Source organism: Neophocaena asiaeorientalis, unplaced genomic scaffold (genome assembly GCF_003031525.2).
Source record: "Neophocaena asiaeorientalis asiaeorientalis breed wild unplaced genomic scaffold, Neophocaena_asiaeorientalis_V1.1 scaffold171, whole genome shotgun sequence".
Taxonomy (NCBI): Eukaryota; Metazoa; Chordata; class Mammalia; order Artiodactyla; family Phocoenidae; genus Neophocaena; species Neophocaena asiaeorientalis.
The window spans coordinates 3,251,349-3,268,675 of NW_020174013.1; the positions used below are offsets into that span (position 1 = coordinate 3,251,349).

The window sequence follows — 17,327 nt, forward strand, 5'->3', positions numbered from 1 at the left end:
AGTTAAACTCAGTGTAATCTATTTTAAAGACAGAAAAGCTTGCAGTGTATTTTAAAATGATTTTCATCCAAAAGTTAATTTTTTAAAAGTTTTTGTGCACGAAGGGGCAAATGTTAGCTATACTGTAAACTCGGCAATTAACAACAATAGATTTTCAAGGTACTTAAAAGTTAAGGTTCTACATTAGTTGCTTTACAACTAATATTGTAAAGGAAGAATGGTTACATTATAAAGTTTTTGTAAAATACAATTTATACCAAACTCAAAAGATTTTTACTCAACAAATGAGGCCCAATATAATAATAACCAAAAAGAAGAAAGAACATAACTAAAAATCCCTGAAAGTAGAAAAGCAAAAATCTCGATTTCTAAGTAGTAATTATCTTCTAAAAAAATCTTCATTTAATAACTCACTTAAATTTTCTAAGTTTAGAAACTACTTGGAGAAAATTCATTTTATTCAGACTGACACAAATAAGTCAAAAACACTATATGTGACATAAAATTACCAGCAAATTACATGAAAAAAAATATTTTTAACCTTGTAGAAAAACAATTAAAAACTCAGAAAGAAAATAAGATATATCAAATATCTACTTGATATAAGTAGAAAGTATAAAGCAGAAAATTTTAGAAGAATGTGATAAACACTTGTAAAAATACATTACTTCTTACAGTTTTTCATTACACGTGATTTCTACAAACCCGTGCTTTTTCAATTTCTGTAGTATATCTATTTTTTAGAATGAATTAACATATTATCTCTAAGGATGAAAACATAGTTAAATGTACAGTTACCTTGGCAGTATTCTGTCGGGGAGTTTGTGTGCTGGAATAGAAACAGGTAACTTTTGCATTTGTCTCGCATAATCAAAAAGCCCTGGTAAATTATGGGAATAAAGCTGAGAAGCTTTACCTGCAGAGAAAAATATATGTCATAAAAGCTGATAACATAAATAGGAGCAACTGTAAGGTATTTAAAAACTGAAAGACTTACCAGATATTGATAGTAAGCAATTGTTCATTACATACAACCATGTACACCTTCGGGGGAATAGCTGATTTAAAAAAAAAAAAAGCACAAAGTTTCAAAGGATAATAGATAATAGCAGTGTAAATATGTACATATTAACCATGTAGCTATCATATCATTAGGCCAGTTCTTAAAAAAGAAACTTATTTTTAATAGAAATTCATTTTATAAGGCAAGTAAAACAAGATGCTACACATAACATATTTATATGGAAGAAAAATAAATTAGCAGTGTAATTTCATTATCTAAGTTCCAACATGACATGATTAGCTCCACTCTCCTTATGGTTAGGACTACATAATCCCAAACTACACAGGGAAAAGGACATTTTCAAACAATGTCTATTCCTTTATTTTGGTTCTGGGGTTTTAAATAATTAAGACTCGCCTGTGTACTTCCAAAAAACGGTCTTATCTAGGCATATGGACATGCATGGCTTTTGGAGCAGAAGAGCAAAAAGGATCACGGTGTGGTGAAACACAGGATGTGGAAATAGTAGGTATGGAGGAAAAAAGGGCCAAGAGAGAATATGATGAAAACTTATAAATCATAAAGGACATATATATGGAATTCATTACTGAAATCTAGCACATAAGAACTGGGAGACACCTCTCTGTAAGCTTTAAGGTGATTAGTATTTTGGGTAAAGAAAGGGATTTCATGAAACATATATTTTGAAGGAGAAAAAACAAATGCTCTCATTAACACATTTCATATGCATTATCAGTGGTTCTCAAAGTGGTCATTGCACCAGCACCATCAGCATCACCCGGCATTGTTAGAAATGAGAAATGCAAATTCTTGGACCTCATCTCAGAGCTACTGAAGTAGAAGCTCTAAAGGTGGGTCCAGCAATCTACGGTTTAATCAGCCCTCCAGGTGATTCTGTTGCATATTGAAGTTTGAGAACCACTGATGAATGTAATTAAGCATTGTGATTTAACAAGTTTGGTTGCTGGGTTTGCCCTGCCAATTCCTACTAGGTTACTCCAAAACAGACTGGGATGAGGGTAGGGAACAGAAAGAAGGAAGAGACTAATGATGAAATATATCAAGGCCTCTAAGGACATTACGTTAAAAAAGGCTTTAAAAGTCACAATGATGGTCCTGAATAATTAAAACAGAAGTAATAATAAAAGGGTGAGAAACAAAGTAAAATCTATTTTTAATAAAACCTGTTTCATTTATTTGCAAAATGTACCCACATAAAACACCTAATGTCTCCAAGCAAGTAAAATGTGGCACTGCTATGTTTTTTTTTTTTGGGCTGTCCTGCGTGGCTTGTGAAATCTTAGTTCCCCCACCAGGGATTGAACCCATGCCCTCTGGGTTCAATGGATTCAATCCCATTGAATTGGAAGCGCAATTCAATGGGATTGAATTGGAAGCGCAGAGCCCTAACCACTGGACTGCCAGGGAAGTTCTGCTATGTGGGTTTTTTAAAAAAAATATTTATGTATGTATGTATTTATTTAGTTGTGACGGGTCTTAGTTGTGGCAGGCAGGCTCCTTAGTTGTGGCATGTGGGCTCCTTAGTTGCAGCAGCTGAGCTCCTTACTTGCAGCTCACCAACTCCTTAGTTGTGGCATGTGAACTCTTAATTGAGGCATGCATGTGGGATCTAATTCCCTAACCAGGGATCGAACCTGGGCCCCCTGCATTGGAATTGTGGAGTCTTATCCACTGCGCCACCAGGGAAGTCCTCCCGCCAAGTGGTTTTTAATTTTAGAAAACTTGCCTATAACCGTGCCTCAGACTGCAAGAACATAAACAACATTTCCTGCTTTATGCTCTCATAAAAGTTTCACAGAAAAATTGAGAATTCATTGGCTATATTGAGAAAATTAGGCAGATAAAAAAAAGGGCAATGACTAATTCCAAGTCACATACCAGTATATGTTACCAAAGGAGCAAGAAACTGATTTTTATTTAATTCAGTGTTGAAGTGAGTTTATTTCCATAAAAATACATATTTACAAAGTACTACAAGTACCAAACCAAACAAATTTATCATGGGACTATATATTTGTAAATATAAGTGAGTTTATTTAATACAAGCATATATAAAGTACCAGGATAAGACACAAATTCCTTTGGTAATATCAACATAGGGACAATGGAAGAGTATTTATGCAAAGTTTTATTAAGTGTTGGATTTTCACTTCGGATTTTCATTTTTAGCCACGTTTAATAAAACTCTAAAGCTTTTCTAGATTTCTAATGCCTATTTCTCTTAGCAAAATAGGCTCTGGATGAAATAATCAGTTTAGTAAAGCTATATAGTGCTTAAGAAGAGTAGGTTCTGGGGACTTCCCTGGTGGCACAGTGGTTAAGAATCCACCTGCCAACGCAGAGGACACGGGTTTGAGCCCTGGTCCGAGAAGATCCCACATGCCGCGGAGCAGCTAAGCCTGTGAGCCACAACTACGGAGTCTGCGCTCTAGAGCCCACGAGCCACAACTACTGAGCCCAGGCGCCACAACTACTGAAGCCTGCGCACCTAGAGCCCGTGCTCCACAACAAGAGAAGCCACCGCAATGCGAAGCCCGCGCAACGCAACGAAGAGTAGCCCCCGCTCGCTGCAACAAAGAAAGTCCACGTGCAGCAACAAAGACCCAACACAGCCCAAAATAAATAAAATAAACAAATTTATTTAAAAAAAAAAAGGAAGAGTAGGTTCTGCATTTTGCCTAGATTTAGACAGCTGCTTTCTCATTGACTCTGTGACCTTGGATAACTGACTTATTTCTGTGTCTCAGTGTTCTTATTTGTAAAATGGAGCTCCTATCCCCACACTGCTGCTGCGGTGAGTGAACACGATGTTCCTTGTAGGTGTAAGATGCTCAGAAGACTGGCGTACATGGAGCACTCTGTAAATGCTAGCTATAAATAATAACAGCAGAAAGAGACTTGTAAATCAAGACCCTGTGCTGTGTCATTTTCTCACCTTTCAGCATCTTCCCCTATCTAGCAGACTCATGCCACCCAGTTTCTTTCCTTAGAGTACAGAGAAAACCAGCCTAATAATCAATTTCACAGGAAGATGGAAAAACTTAAGATCTCACACATACGTGTTCTCTACTCTTATAGGCTTCCTCTGGGAGGGAAAACATTCACCTTGATGGGTGTGTTTAGCTCAGAAAATATTACCGTAATAATGTAATTTCAAATGCTAAAGCACCTAAGAAGGGGAGTTACTGCAGAGTGGGAATGGGGGGGGTTGAAGGTACCTTCACTTAACAGCCCCTTAAATTAGGTTGATAAATGCTTACCCCATGTAAACATGACATTGGTCTTGTTACTTACAATTAATATTGTTACCAGTACTATGATTTTTAGGTATCTTATTATATCCAAAAAAATTTACCACTTTTGACTGTTATTTACTAATTATTATAAATAACAAGATCCTTTTCTTTTCTCCCTAGTTCATATGTGTTTTTCAGCCACTTCACTGTATACCTCCTTCCAGATTAAGATTTAGAGTAAGTATATCAGTTAAGGATCTTGTTAGAAAATCTGTTTAAAAAACGTTGTGATGGGCTTCCCTGGTGGCGCAGTGGTTGAGAGTCCGCCTGCCGATGAATTATCATTACTTATGGATTTTTCTATTTTATTTGTAATCGATTTATATTAATAATGGAGAATTAGTCATACATCTCACAGGCACCCAAAACTCAATGTGACCAAACTGAATGCATCATTATTCCCTTCAAACTGACCTCTTCTGTATACCACATCCTGCCAAGTTGTACTGTCACTCATCCAGTCACTCAAGTTGGAAAACTGAAGTCAACCTAGATTTCTTCCATTCTTTTTTTTGCGGTACGTGGGCCTCTCACTGTTGTGGCCTCTCCCGTTGCGGAGCACAGGCTCCGGACGCACAGGCTCAGCGGCCATGGCTCACGGGCCCAGCCGCTCCGCGGCATGTGGGATCCTCCCAGACCGGGGCACGAACCCGTGTCCCCTGCATCGGCAGGCGGCCTCTCACCCACTGCGCCACCAGGGAAGCCCCAGCCTAGATTTCTTAACCTCCTTGTTGCACTGGTCATTCAGTCTGGCCAATTCTTTTTTTTTTTTTGCGGTACGTGGGCCTCTCACTGTTGTGGCCTCTCCCGTTGCGGAGCACAGGCTCCGGACGCACAGGCTCAGCGGCCATGGCTCACGGGCCCAGCCGCTCCGCGGCATGTGGGATCCTCCCAGACCGGGGCACGAACCCGTGTCCCCTGCATCGGCAGGCGGCCTCTCACCCACTGCGCCACCAGGGAAGCCCCAGCCTAGATTTCTTAACCTCCTTGTTGCACTGGTCATTCAGTCTGGCCAATTCTTTTTTTTTTTTTGCGGTACGTGGGCCTCTCACTGTTGTGGCCTCTCCCGTTGCGGAGCACAGGCTCCGGACGCACAGGCTCAGCGGCCATGGCTCACGGGCCCAGCCGCTCCGCGGCATGTGGGATCCTCCCAGACCGGGGCACGAACCCGTGTCCCCTGCATCGGCAGGCGGCCTCTCAACCACTGCGCCACCAGGGAAGCCCCAGTCTGGCCAATTCTAGCTCTTTAATTCTCTAAGTCCTGTGTTTCTCTATAGAAGTGATACAAGTGGGAGAGGCAGTATGGTGAAGTATTTAAGGACATGGACTCTGGAGCCAGCTCGCCTGGGTCCATATCCCAATTCAGCCACTTAACAGCTGTGGGATCTCTGAAAAGCTACTTTCTGAGCCTCAGATTTCTCATCTGAAATGAGAATAATAATGGTATCTACTTCTAAGAGTCACTGTGAAGATTAATAGCATTTAAAAACAGTATCTGGCACGTAATAAGATTTATACAGGTATTGGCTATTAATACCATCATCATTATCATCATTTTTGTGCATAGGTTGTTTAGCAGTTCTGGTCTCTGGGTACTAAATGCCAAAAGCTTCCTCTAAGTCACTGTGACAATCAAAAATGTCCCCATACAATTCCAAACCCCATTTTTCCCCCTCTGTCCTCTCCACTTCTGCTCTGACTAAACACTTCTTTACCGTTTAACTATAATCTCGAGTCTCACCTCTCACCACAATGCAAACAGATATTTCTAAAACACAGATCTGATCATCAGCATGTTAAACAAAGCTCTGGGGTTTGGCACCCGCCTACCCATCCACCTTCATTTATTGTTACTATTCTACACCCATTCTATACTCCAATCGAATTATCCATTCATAGTTCCCCATGCTTGCCATGCTCTTTCATGTTTATCCTCTAACCTTCTACTCATCATCATTTATGGTCCATCTTAAATGTCTCTCTCCTTCTCATCTCCCCACAGGAGGTGCTAGTGATACCCACCTCTGTGGCTTATACTTTGTACTCACTCCTAGTGTGACATCTAACTCGAAGTGTGTTGCAGTTATTGGTTTACATGTTTGTTTCATCTATTAGATCATGAGCTACTTAAAGGTGAGGACTATTCTTGTGTGTCTTTAGCACCTGGTAAATAGAATATGCTCTAGGAAGGTTTTACGAACAAAAGAGGCAACAAATCATAGCACTGAAACATTTCTTGTTTACTGTCTGTGTACAATAACTTAAGAATTAAAAAAAAAGGGAAAAATACAAAATAACATACCTGTTCCATTGATGTTTCATGAAGTTCATTGAGATTCAAGGTATAAATCCCTTCTTCAGCACCAAATATCAAGTACTGATCTGAAATGACAAAAGTAATCCACTGATTTTGATATATAAAATACTCTTTAAAAGAATTTATATAATCTAAAATTAAGTATATATGTATTAACATATGAAAAAAGAATTACTGTGGTCTGTAAGCAGTATTTTTTATTTTAATGCAAATAAGCAGTTAGAAACTCTAGCTCAAGGAATTGAGTTATATGCAAATATTAGTCTCAAAGCAGTGAAGAAAATTTTATGAAAAGAGGTTTTGAAGAATGGCATGCTAGGACTCCTCACTCATCAGAGGGTGCTGAGGACTGGCAGAGAATCTGCAGCAACTTTTCTAAATTCCCTCTTGGAGGGGATCACGTGCAACTGACATACAGAATGCAAATCAAGACCAGCTGATACAGACGCGAAGTATTTTTGCAGATGGGCTATTATTATAAACATCACATCAGAAAAACCAAGATCTGACTACAGCCTATTTAAAAAGTTAACTAAAACTGGGATGCTTGCTAGGGTACTCAATATCTTCTAGAAGATATTAGAAGTTTGGCCATGGTTCTGTTGGATCAGTTTTTATGATAATATAAAACAGCAGGTGAAGAACTTCTCCAGGCTAAACTGAAGTATCCTGAGAACAACTTAGAATGTCAAGAACATTGCTATAATGCACAGTATTTAGGATTAGTACTGGGAGATTAAAGGCATAAGCTTTGTGGTCAGACAGGACTGAATTGGGATCAAACTGCAGCTCTACTACCGATTGGCTGTGAAACAATGAACCTCTCTGAATGTCATTTTCTTCACCTGTGAAATAAAAGTACCTACAGCTTGGAGTTTTGAAAGATTTAGTAAGAACACCTCTGTGTGTGTGTGTGTGTGAGTGAGAGAGAGAGAGAGAAAGAGAGAGAGAGGAGAGACCACACGTTTGTACATATCTCTATGTGTATCTTTATAAAGGCAGATGGCACAGAGTATATGGTTTCAGTATATCGATATGGTGACTACACAGTGAAATTTTAATACCATGTGTCACCTCAAACACTGCTAATAACATAGAGAAACATATTTACCTTAAAAACATTTCTTTTAAAATTGTAACAAAATTTTCTTCAGAAAGGTATGCAGAAAGTGATTAAAACTGAGGGCTTTCCTGGTCTCATGAAAACACTAAACAATCAGAAAGATAACAGATAAAAATATATAGTACTACCTCTTGTGTCTGGGTTTATCCATGATGTTGCACAGTGAATTTTCAAGGGACATCCATTAAAAACCTTTGAAAAACATGCACCCATCTGGAAAAAACAAAAAATAACCAAATAAACCTAACGAGTACTAGTCATTTGCCTTACAGTGGTATCACAAAGGTTTCAGGCACAACTGTCAGATGATGTAAGATTTTACTTAGAAGAATCATTTTATTCTTCCTATCTTCTCAAATAAACAAAGCAGTAATAGCAACTAATTCTGCACAATAACTGCTTACAGAAGAATTACTTACATGTCCCACATTAAGAGTAATACAATATTCTCTGGTAAGAAGGAAATGATAATCTCTACAAAGGTGAAAATTTTCTTACTTGGTTTCATGAGCCTAAAAATAGCACTAAGCACTGAATTTAATATTACAAAGTGGAAAAGGTATGGTTGATTTGAAATTCATATACGGACTTTAATCTCAAAACAGAGATGTACTTTTAAAAAAGGTTGAGCAACCTGATTATTTTCCCTGGAAGGATTCAACAAAAAGCTTTAGTTTTTGATGTTAATATTTATTTATCAAGCTTATTTACAAAACTTTCAGATAATAAATACCTTATAGTGAAAAATAATATCACTCATTTGAACGTTTTTTGATATTCAAAGAGTAAGATGTTAATTTTGAAATTATTGTTCTGGTTAGAATAAAAAAATACAAGAAAGCTTACCCATTTAGTTACTTTTACAAACAAAAACTTGAGGAAAAAAGAATACAGAAATATGTGGTAAGGACAGCATCATGCATCATTTTAGAGCAGGAGTGTTTTCTTTACCAACAGGGAGATAATACTGTGAGCGTTTACTGTTGCCTACAGTGGATTAAAAATATTAACACAAAATAATCAAAATATTAAATCTTAAGATTTCCTTTTTACTCACAGAAACCTACCAACCAGTATTTTTTTTTTTTTTGAAGATGTTGGGGGTAGGAGTTTATTAATTAATTAATTTATTTTTGCTGTGTTGGGTCTTCGTTTCTGTGCGAGGGCTTTCTCTAGTTGTGGCAAGCGGGGGCCACTCTTCATCGCGGTGCGCGGGCCTCTCACTATCTCAGCCTCTTGTTGTGGAGCACAGGCTCCAGACGCACAGGCTCAGTAGTTGTGCCTCACAGGCCTAGTTGCTCCACGACATGTGGGATCCTTCCAGACCAGAGCTCGAACCCGTGTCCCCTGCGTTAGCAGGCAGATTCTCAACCACTGCGCCACCAGGGAAGCCCCGCAACCAGTATTTTTAAGATTTTAGTTCCCAAAAAAGAACAATAGCCTGGCAATACCACCAGGTGGTAGGAGACCTCTAAAAAATGTTTTTATGGTGTAGGGCAGAAATTATATCACTTAACTAACCCTGATAATTATCCTTTAAGATAGGTACCAAAATTCACATATTAAGGTATTGCTAAACCCCTTAAAAATCCAAATGATAAAATGCGGTACAAAACAATCAAACCAGTCCCAACCTAAAGCTAGTTTGTATAGTTGGTCCATAGTTATCAGCTCTTGCCTGTCAACTGTATACCTGATAAAGGCATTTCATCTTGTAGCCCAACAGGAAATCTCATCCCTATTGTATACATAAATCTCTAGCCTCAGGAGCCCTTCACACTCAAAACTTCTTTTTGTAAAATGAGGTATGATTATTTAGATCTTTATACTAATTAAAAAGTAGAGTTAAAAAGTAAAAAGGCTAAATGGTAAAGTTGGGAGGTTAAAAACCAGAAAAATTATGGACATTGTCTAAACTAGTATTACATAAGGTTTTAGATTAGAGATTTGTATCAGCGAAAATGTAGTTCTATCCATACTAACCTAAAATTACATTGAGTTAATATCATTTTAATCCTAAAAAGGATAGCATGGTATATATAGATATAAAAAACCTACAAGGACTATAACATAGGACATTTACGTTCTAGTTCTAGGTCTGGTTAGAGTTGGGTGCTCTTTTGTGATCTTGGTGACTAAGATCTTTGGGCCTCAGTTTTATTCATGGGCAAAAAATAGAGTTTGGGCCAGATGCTCCTTCAGTGTTCCCTCTAGTTCTAAAATTCTATGTTTTTGATAACTGTGCATTTTTCACATTCCTTCAAAAATATGTGCAAAGAGAATATTAATAATTTTTGAATAAAGCAGCTTTTTGAGATGTATAATTTATCGTAATTTTCTTTTGAAAAGTTACTTTTCAGATATAATCAATTAATATGTAAATTAGCAATCTTTTAGTTTTTCTCAATAATAATGGATTCTTTCGAACAGGCAAAAAAAATCCAACCAAAGGTACACATTCAAGCAATTATTTGTCATTGTATTTAGTTTGAAAACTTAACCTATTTGGTATTTATACTTACGTGCACTTTAGGTGTTGGGGGTAGGCCATTACTAATAGGCTTCTAGAAAAAGAACACATGCATGATTATACTTCTTGTTGTTTGGTATATCAGTACTGTATTTCAAACACATGTATCAGAATAAAACACATGAATACATTCTCTTGGTCAAACAAAACATTATAGATAATACTGAAGTCCCCTATAATCCTTTCACACTCCACTTATTCCTAGTACCTGCCCCCCCAAAATGGTTTATTGTGTATCCTTCCAAACTTTTCTCTAGGCAATTATATGTACTCATGTATTTGTGTATCCTTCCAGACCTTTTTGCACATATTTATATACATGTCACCACAGAAATACTGTTTTTGTGTGTGTTTTAGAACATAAACAGTTATTCACTGTTTATCAACTTGTTCTTTGCCTTAACACTGGGTCTTGGACAGCATAAGTACACTGACTCATTTGCTTTAACTACAGCACAGTATGAATATAACATACTTTATTTAGCAATTCTTAATTGTTATTGGATATTTAAAATTATTTTCAAATTTTTACTATAACAACAATGTGGAAATGATCACCCTTGCACATACCTTAGTAACTGCAGCACAGTATGAATATAACATACTTTATTTAGCAATTCCCTAATTGTTATTGGATATTTAAAATTATTTTCAAATTTTTACTATAACAACAATGTGGAAATGATCACCCTTGCACATACCTTACTACATGTGTGAATGTTTTCTTTTAAGGATATGTTGTGAGAAGTGAAACTTCTGGAATATGGGGTCTGTACCTTTACATTTTAGTGGATACTGACTGCCAAACTGCCTTTCCAAGTGCCCACTTCATATTACTCCCACCAGCAATGTACGACAGTCCTGGTTCCTTATGGTCTCACAGACACTTAATGTTCTCAAACTGATAACAGTTTTTACAGGAGTAAAAAGTGTTTTCTCCTGTGTTTCTCATTAACTTGCATGCCTCTGATTGCTAGGAAGGTTGAGAATCTTTTTAAAAAATAGTTTTTCCTCTTTTGTGAATTCTTCCCTCCCCCGCCCTGCCCCCCCCCCCTTTTTTTAACTGAGTTACTTTTTTCTTATCTATCTGTTGGAGCTCCTTATATATCTAGACTTAAATACTTTATCTGTTATATATATATTACAAATGTTTTCTCCTAGTCTGCACATTATGTTAACCTTGTTTACAGAGTGTTTTGTCAAGTGAAGTTTTAAATTTTGATGGACTCAAATACATGAATCATTGTTCATAGTATACTGATAATTTGAGAGGAAAAATAGCACATCGCTCATCTATTACAATATTCTCAACAGTACCAGAAATTTCTCCAAGGGGCTACATTCCTGGGGTATATGATTTATCCCTGGAGAAGGAATCTCCTTGGGAGAGATTATAATTTAAACGTAAATTTAATGAAAGTCTAGGTTTCTTTTGAGGTTAATCTTAACAGCGTTTTAAGGAATGACATTATAATTTTTTCTCAATCTCATATAAATCAGATATGTTTAAATGAGACCAAAATTAAAAAGCTACTGTTAATTGATTTCATATACATGATACAAATGAAATATTCTGTGTAGTACTACTTACATGAGTAACTTTTAGACATTACTAAAATCAAGACTATGAAATTTTACTTTGTAGATATGTTTATGAGGATGTACAGCTAATACTGCCATCAATTTCTGATAATTTTTTTCCATTTTGCAAATGATTTATGTACTTATTTTTTATCACATATCATCTATTTTAGCAAAACATCATTTTTAATTAGGGAGCTTTGAATGTTCTGTCAGATTTAACTTAAGTACTGACAGAATTGGCTGTAAATAATTTCAAGAAGCTGCACAAACTGTAATCATGTTTCAATACACCAGGGATACTGTTTATCCTGATACAGTCATGACATATTTATTTCAGAATTATTGAGACTGTTAGTTTAATTACTAGTTCCTTATCCTGATAAAATAAGGTAATAGAAAAAGTGAATTAAAAGTGCATAAATTAAAAAATGTATTCATCTCTCAAAGGTTATTATACTGTGTTGCAAAATCATTAGGCTGCATTTTTATACTACTACATTAGCAGGGATGCTAAAATTTAAACTGATGAAAGCAAAAAGGCACTACTCAGTTGGACAGACTTCATAAACCCTATTATTCCTACAGGACATTTCACTTTTGTTAAAAATGTCTTAAGTTTCACAAATTACAATGCATAACCCCAGTCAAGTGCTTTAACTGAATTATAAAAAATGGTATGTCATATCTATAGTGAAATCTTATGAAACAGTTGAACAGATACAGAACAAAAGCCTCTAGCAATGTGCTTAGTGCACAAAGTATATAGCTGTATGCACATAACCATATGTCCTGTAAATTTCTAGAAAAATAACCAATGTCATTATACACAAAGACTTCCCCCAAAATACTGTCCTGTGATCTTGTTGGCAACCGCTGAATTGGGAATTTTAAGGATTTTTTTTTTGTTTGTTTTAAGTTCTATGATGATGGACAAATGTTGCCTGATGATTAAGAGTAAATTCTTTACAAATGTTAACAATTTTTAATCTCCCTGATAAATTCTATTTATGTTTTAGTAGTTATGTCATAGTGTTTTATCTAACATTTGTAACAGGAATAGCTGGTAAGGCTAACTTCACCTTTCCTAAAGTGATATCTACTAGAAAATAATCTTAATTTTTCTTCCTTGTTAGCTATTTTCTTTGAGTAACAGTAGTAATATCACAAATTATGTAACAGAAATTTGTCCTGAGGTAGAAGCTACGGCTTTCCTTATCTGTCATGTCCTTCCTTCAGTAAGTTCATTAGACTGTAAAAGCAATGTATAAGAATCATTCTAATCAACAAGAATAATATTTTCTCAACAATCACAAGAATACTAAGTGTTTAGCTGTACGCAGAGGTCACATTTTATAATATGCAATATAACAAATTGGCCTAAATAATCTGAAGAGTAGAAAGCTTTCATTCATGTTTACCATAGCGAAGTCATTTTTTTCAAGATTTAAACAATCTATTATCATTATAATTCATATATTAAAATATAAACATACAAATTTAAAATATATATTGCTAGAGTTCCATCAATTATAACTGCAAAACTAATTTAATAGTGAAAAAGGAAACACATATAAGTAGAGCTTATGAATATAAATACCTACTGGTACATCTTTCTTTTCTTTCCTCGCAAGGTTTGTGCCTCTGTGGTCATTCTGTTGTTGATATAATGAACCGTCTCGTTCACCATTTAACTGGAAGGAGCTCACTCCATTTCCTTCAGTAAGATATATTTAAATATATTAGAAAAGGATTAATTTTTATGAAAATTTTCATTCAGGAAATTATCAAGTATGAAACAAAAAATATTATCTCTGAGACAGTTTCAGCCTTCATCTGGGATTACCCTATCAGAATATTTACTACTGTAAAAAGTCTTTTATATATATGTTCTTCTACTTTTATCTCTATTTCTTTCACATATGCAAATTAAAATTCAGGCTGTATCTAAGTACATATATTTGTGTTAAAAAGAAAAGAAATACTGAATACATAACTACTTTCAGGAAAGGGGCGATTTATAGTCTGTTATCCAAGAAACATTAGTTGCTCTTTTCTTAATTGCTTCTTTTGCATAACACACAAGACACTTTACAGTACTAAAACAGTACCTTCTAGTATTACTTTGGAGGCAAATACCTAGCAAATACTGACAATCATTTTTCTAAAAATGGTTAAGTGAAATAAAATAAAGGAGTCAAGCAAGGTATCCTCTTCTTTTTCTAAAACAGAAGTAGCCTAGGACCAAACACATTTTCCTTGTTTGTTCAGAGTTTAATTTCTTTTGTTGCCACGCTCTAGATATATAACGAATTGGGTACAAACGATTCTCCAAAAGAGGGAAGGCTAGATATGAAATGAGAAAGAAAAGGCAAAATATCCCAGACTGGGTCATAGGTAATCCTGTCATAAAAACACTTCAAACTATGAGGCAAAAAGCAGAAAACATCTCTAGAGCCATTGCCTTCCCTCTCCCTTCCGCAAAGGAATTTCAAATAATCTCTTAAAAGGAGTCCCTCCATTTTTTTCACACATTATGAAAACCTGGCAACATTCTTATTTCACCTTCTCTTCCCCCATTACCTAAAGCAACAGGCTTCTGTGGAGGTAACCTGGGAGGTGGTGGCCTAGGTGGAACTTGGGAGGGCTTTGCTGGGCTCTCTGACGTGGGACATCTCTTGATTGTCCCTTGATTATCATCCTCAGTAGAATGAGTTTCCTGTGGTATGAATACGGACTTAGGCTGAAATAATACAGAAAAGGAGACCAATGATTAAACATGAAATTATTCATGTTTCATTAAACATGAAAAATACTGAATATCTGCCCTGAAGTAAATATTATTATGTATCAGAGGCTTGCAAACTGTGTTTACTAGTTGAGTTTCAACTCTTATTGGATCATTCAACTATCTGGTTCAGGTAATCTTAATATATATCCTAAAAATGTACACCTAAAATATTTTCTCAGGAAAAAAAAAAGACCTGTTTCTATTAATTCCTCACAAGCCTACCCACTTAGACTTGCCAATAAAAATATTCTGGTCTTTACGATCCCCAATTTAAATGAGTCTCCTTTTATTTTAAACATTCAGGCTAATCAAAGTTCAGCTCCTTGCAAGGCTAATCTAAACTGTCTCTTTAAGGTGACTCATTATCTTTTATGTTAATGCTTAATCTTTCAGACAGGGGGCAGAAGAAGATGCCAATTAAAATTTTATCAAATGAGAGAATACTAATTCAGCAATATGGGATACCTGGGGAACTCTGTGCAGACAATGGAAAAACCTTCAGTCAGCTGAAGGTTTGGAGAATTTATAAATTCTTATAATGTGTCCCTTATTAGGAAGACTGCTCAGCACTTATCTCTTTGAAATTCAGACCTCTGTATTTCTGCTAACGTAAAACTGAACAAGCAAGAACAGTCCTATTTACCTGGGTGAATCGTGATTTTCTTAAAAGTAAAATAAAAACAAAATATAGTAATACACTGGATATCTAGACTGGTCAGACTCCAATTCTCATTTATAAATCAATTTATAATTGATTTCAAACCTTACAACTCATTTTATAAACAGTTCATTTTATAATTAGAATTTGCTATGCATATGAACTTAATCAGTTACTAGTAGATTATAGATTTTGAAGAAAAAAATCTTATTAAAAGTATGAGTTTTCTAACCCAAGTGAAATACTAATCCATTAATTTAATCATTTTCATGTACAAATTTCTGGAACTTATTATTTAGAATAAACACCAAATGACAAGTTGGATGATTTAAAAAAGACAAACAAAAACAATCACAATTGTCTACTTATATCATGGTTAGTAACTTCTTCATGACTTTTCTTTGTGGATCCCAAGTTTAAATAAGCCATAGAGTAAGTATTAATACAGTATTAAAGTGGCAGACACACATACACAATTCAAACCGAGAAACAAATCTGCTTACCTTTGGTGGCAAAGGAGGTGGAACTTTTGCTTTCATGGTTGAACTATAAAAATATAAACACTTAGAATCAGAACTCGTCATTTTACAAACAAATCATTACTAAAATATGATTATATTTTTAAAGATACAGAAGAAAATTTTGTATAAACAAGTTTCTTTTTCTAAGGTTATGAGCGATTTTCAAAATACTTTGTGAAATGTTCAAGTTATGCTAAATGAAGTATTATTCAAAAGTAACTGAGTAGATATGCTTTCCTTTTTTTTTTTTTGCGGTACGCAGGCCTCTCACTGTTGTGGCCTCTCCCATTGCGGAGCACAGGCTCTGGATGCACAGGCTCAGCGGCCATGGCTCACGGGCCCAGCTGCTCTGTGGCATGTGGGATCTTCCCGGACCGGGGCACGAACCTGTGTCCCCTGCAACCGCAGGCGGACTCTCAACCACTGCGCCACCAGGGAAGCCCTAGATATGCTTTCTTGTTTTCAAATATTATTTTAGTAATTAAAACTGGAAAAGATAGCCACAATTCCAATTTATATCAATTGAAAGGTAAATAATAGAAAAACACAAGCAACAGTTGTTTTAAGGAAAAATAGCAAAATGATATAAAAATATATTACAATGTAAGCTTCATTTTTACTACTGTTAGATATGGAATATCTCTGATGAAGCTCATCAAAAGCTATATACATACTCTATGAAATTACTGGCAGAATTTATTTGGTTGAAGCTAAAATTCATTACAACTCAGAACTGGAGCTTTAGAAGTACTAAAAATTAAAAGATTATGGAGCATATACTCTCAGATGAGGAGACTGAGGCCCAGAGAGGTTAAGTGACCTGATTCAAGGTCACAGAGTGGTGAGGTAGAAAGGAAAATCAATGCCCCAGCTGCTTCTCAGGTGTTTCTGTCACTCTACCATGAAACTGCATCTTTCTTTAAAAACAAACAAACAAAAAACAACAAAACCCCCAAAACTAAAAGGACTAAATATTAATAATTACGTAAGTGAAAATATTCTCCCTTCAAAAATACATTTATATCCAAATTATTTATTTGAAACATATCAGATGAAATTTAATCAACTATATAGTAAGACTCTTTGTAGCTACAGTAATAATTACAGCTATTACTGACTAATTTATAACATTAAACTACAGGATATGTTTACTGTCTTTGTAAATTTTTTTCAAAGTTCTTTTTTTATCAACTCGCGCTATGGACTGAATTGTGTCTACTCAAAATTTGTAGGTTGAAACCCTAACCTCCAATGTGCTTGTATTTGGCCACAGGGCTTCTAGGAGGTAACTGAGGCTAAATGAGATCATATGGGTGGGGAGCTAATCCAACAGAATTGGTGGCTTTATAGGAAGAGGAAGAGATCTCGATCTCGATCTCTCTCTGTCTCTCTGTGCACAGACTGAGAAAAGGCCATGTGAAGACATAGCAAGAAGCCAGCTGTCTACAAGCCAGGATGAGGGCCC

General features: G+C 35.8%; 1 protein-coding gene across 3 annotated transcripts in view; it reads right to left on the reverse strand.

Annotated features, from left to right (window-relative positions):
• MAP4K3 (mitogen-activated protein kinase kinase kinase kinase 3) overlaps positions 1-17,327 on the reverse strand; it is a 127,171-nt gene that overhangs the window by 16,174 nt on the left and 93,670 nt on the right. For all 3 annotated transcript variants that reach the window (XM_024753545.1, XM_024753544.1, XM_024753546.1), the window contains 8 exons: positions 15,845-15,887; positions 14,476-14,635; positions 13,497-13,609; positions 10,304-10,345; positions 7,910-7,994; positions 6,644-6,723; positions 998-1,058; positions 799-916 (listed from right to left, as the gene is read on the reverse strand). In XM_024753545.1, the coding sequence (XP_024609313.1) occupies positions 799-916; positions 998-1,058; positions 6,644-6,723; positions 7,910-7,994; positions 10,304-10,345; positions 13,497-13,609; positions 14,476-14,635; positions 15,845-15,887 (702 nt within the window). The remainder of the gene's footprint in view (positions 1-798; positions 917-997; positions 1,059-6,643; positions 6,724-7,909; positions 7,995-10,303; positions 10,346-13,496; positions 13,610-14,475; positions 14,636-15,844; positions 15,888-17,327) is intronic.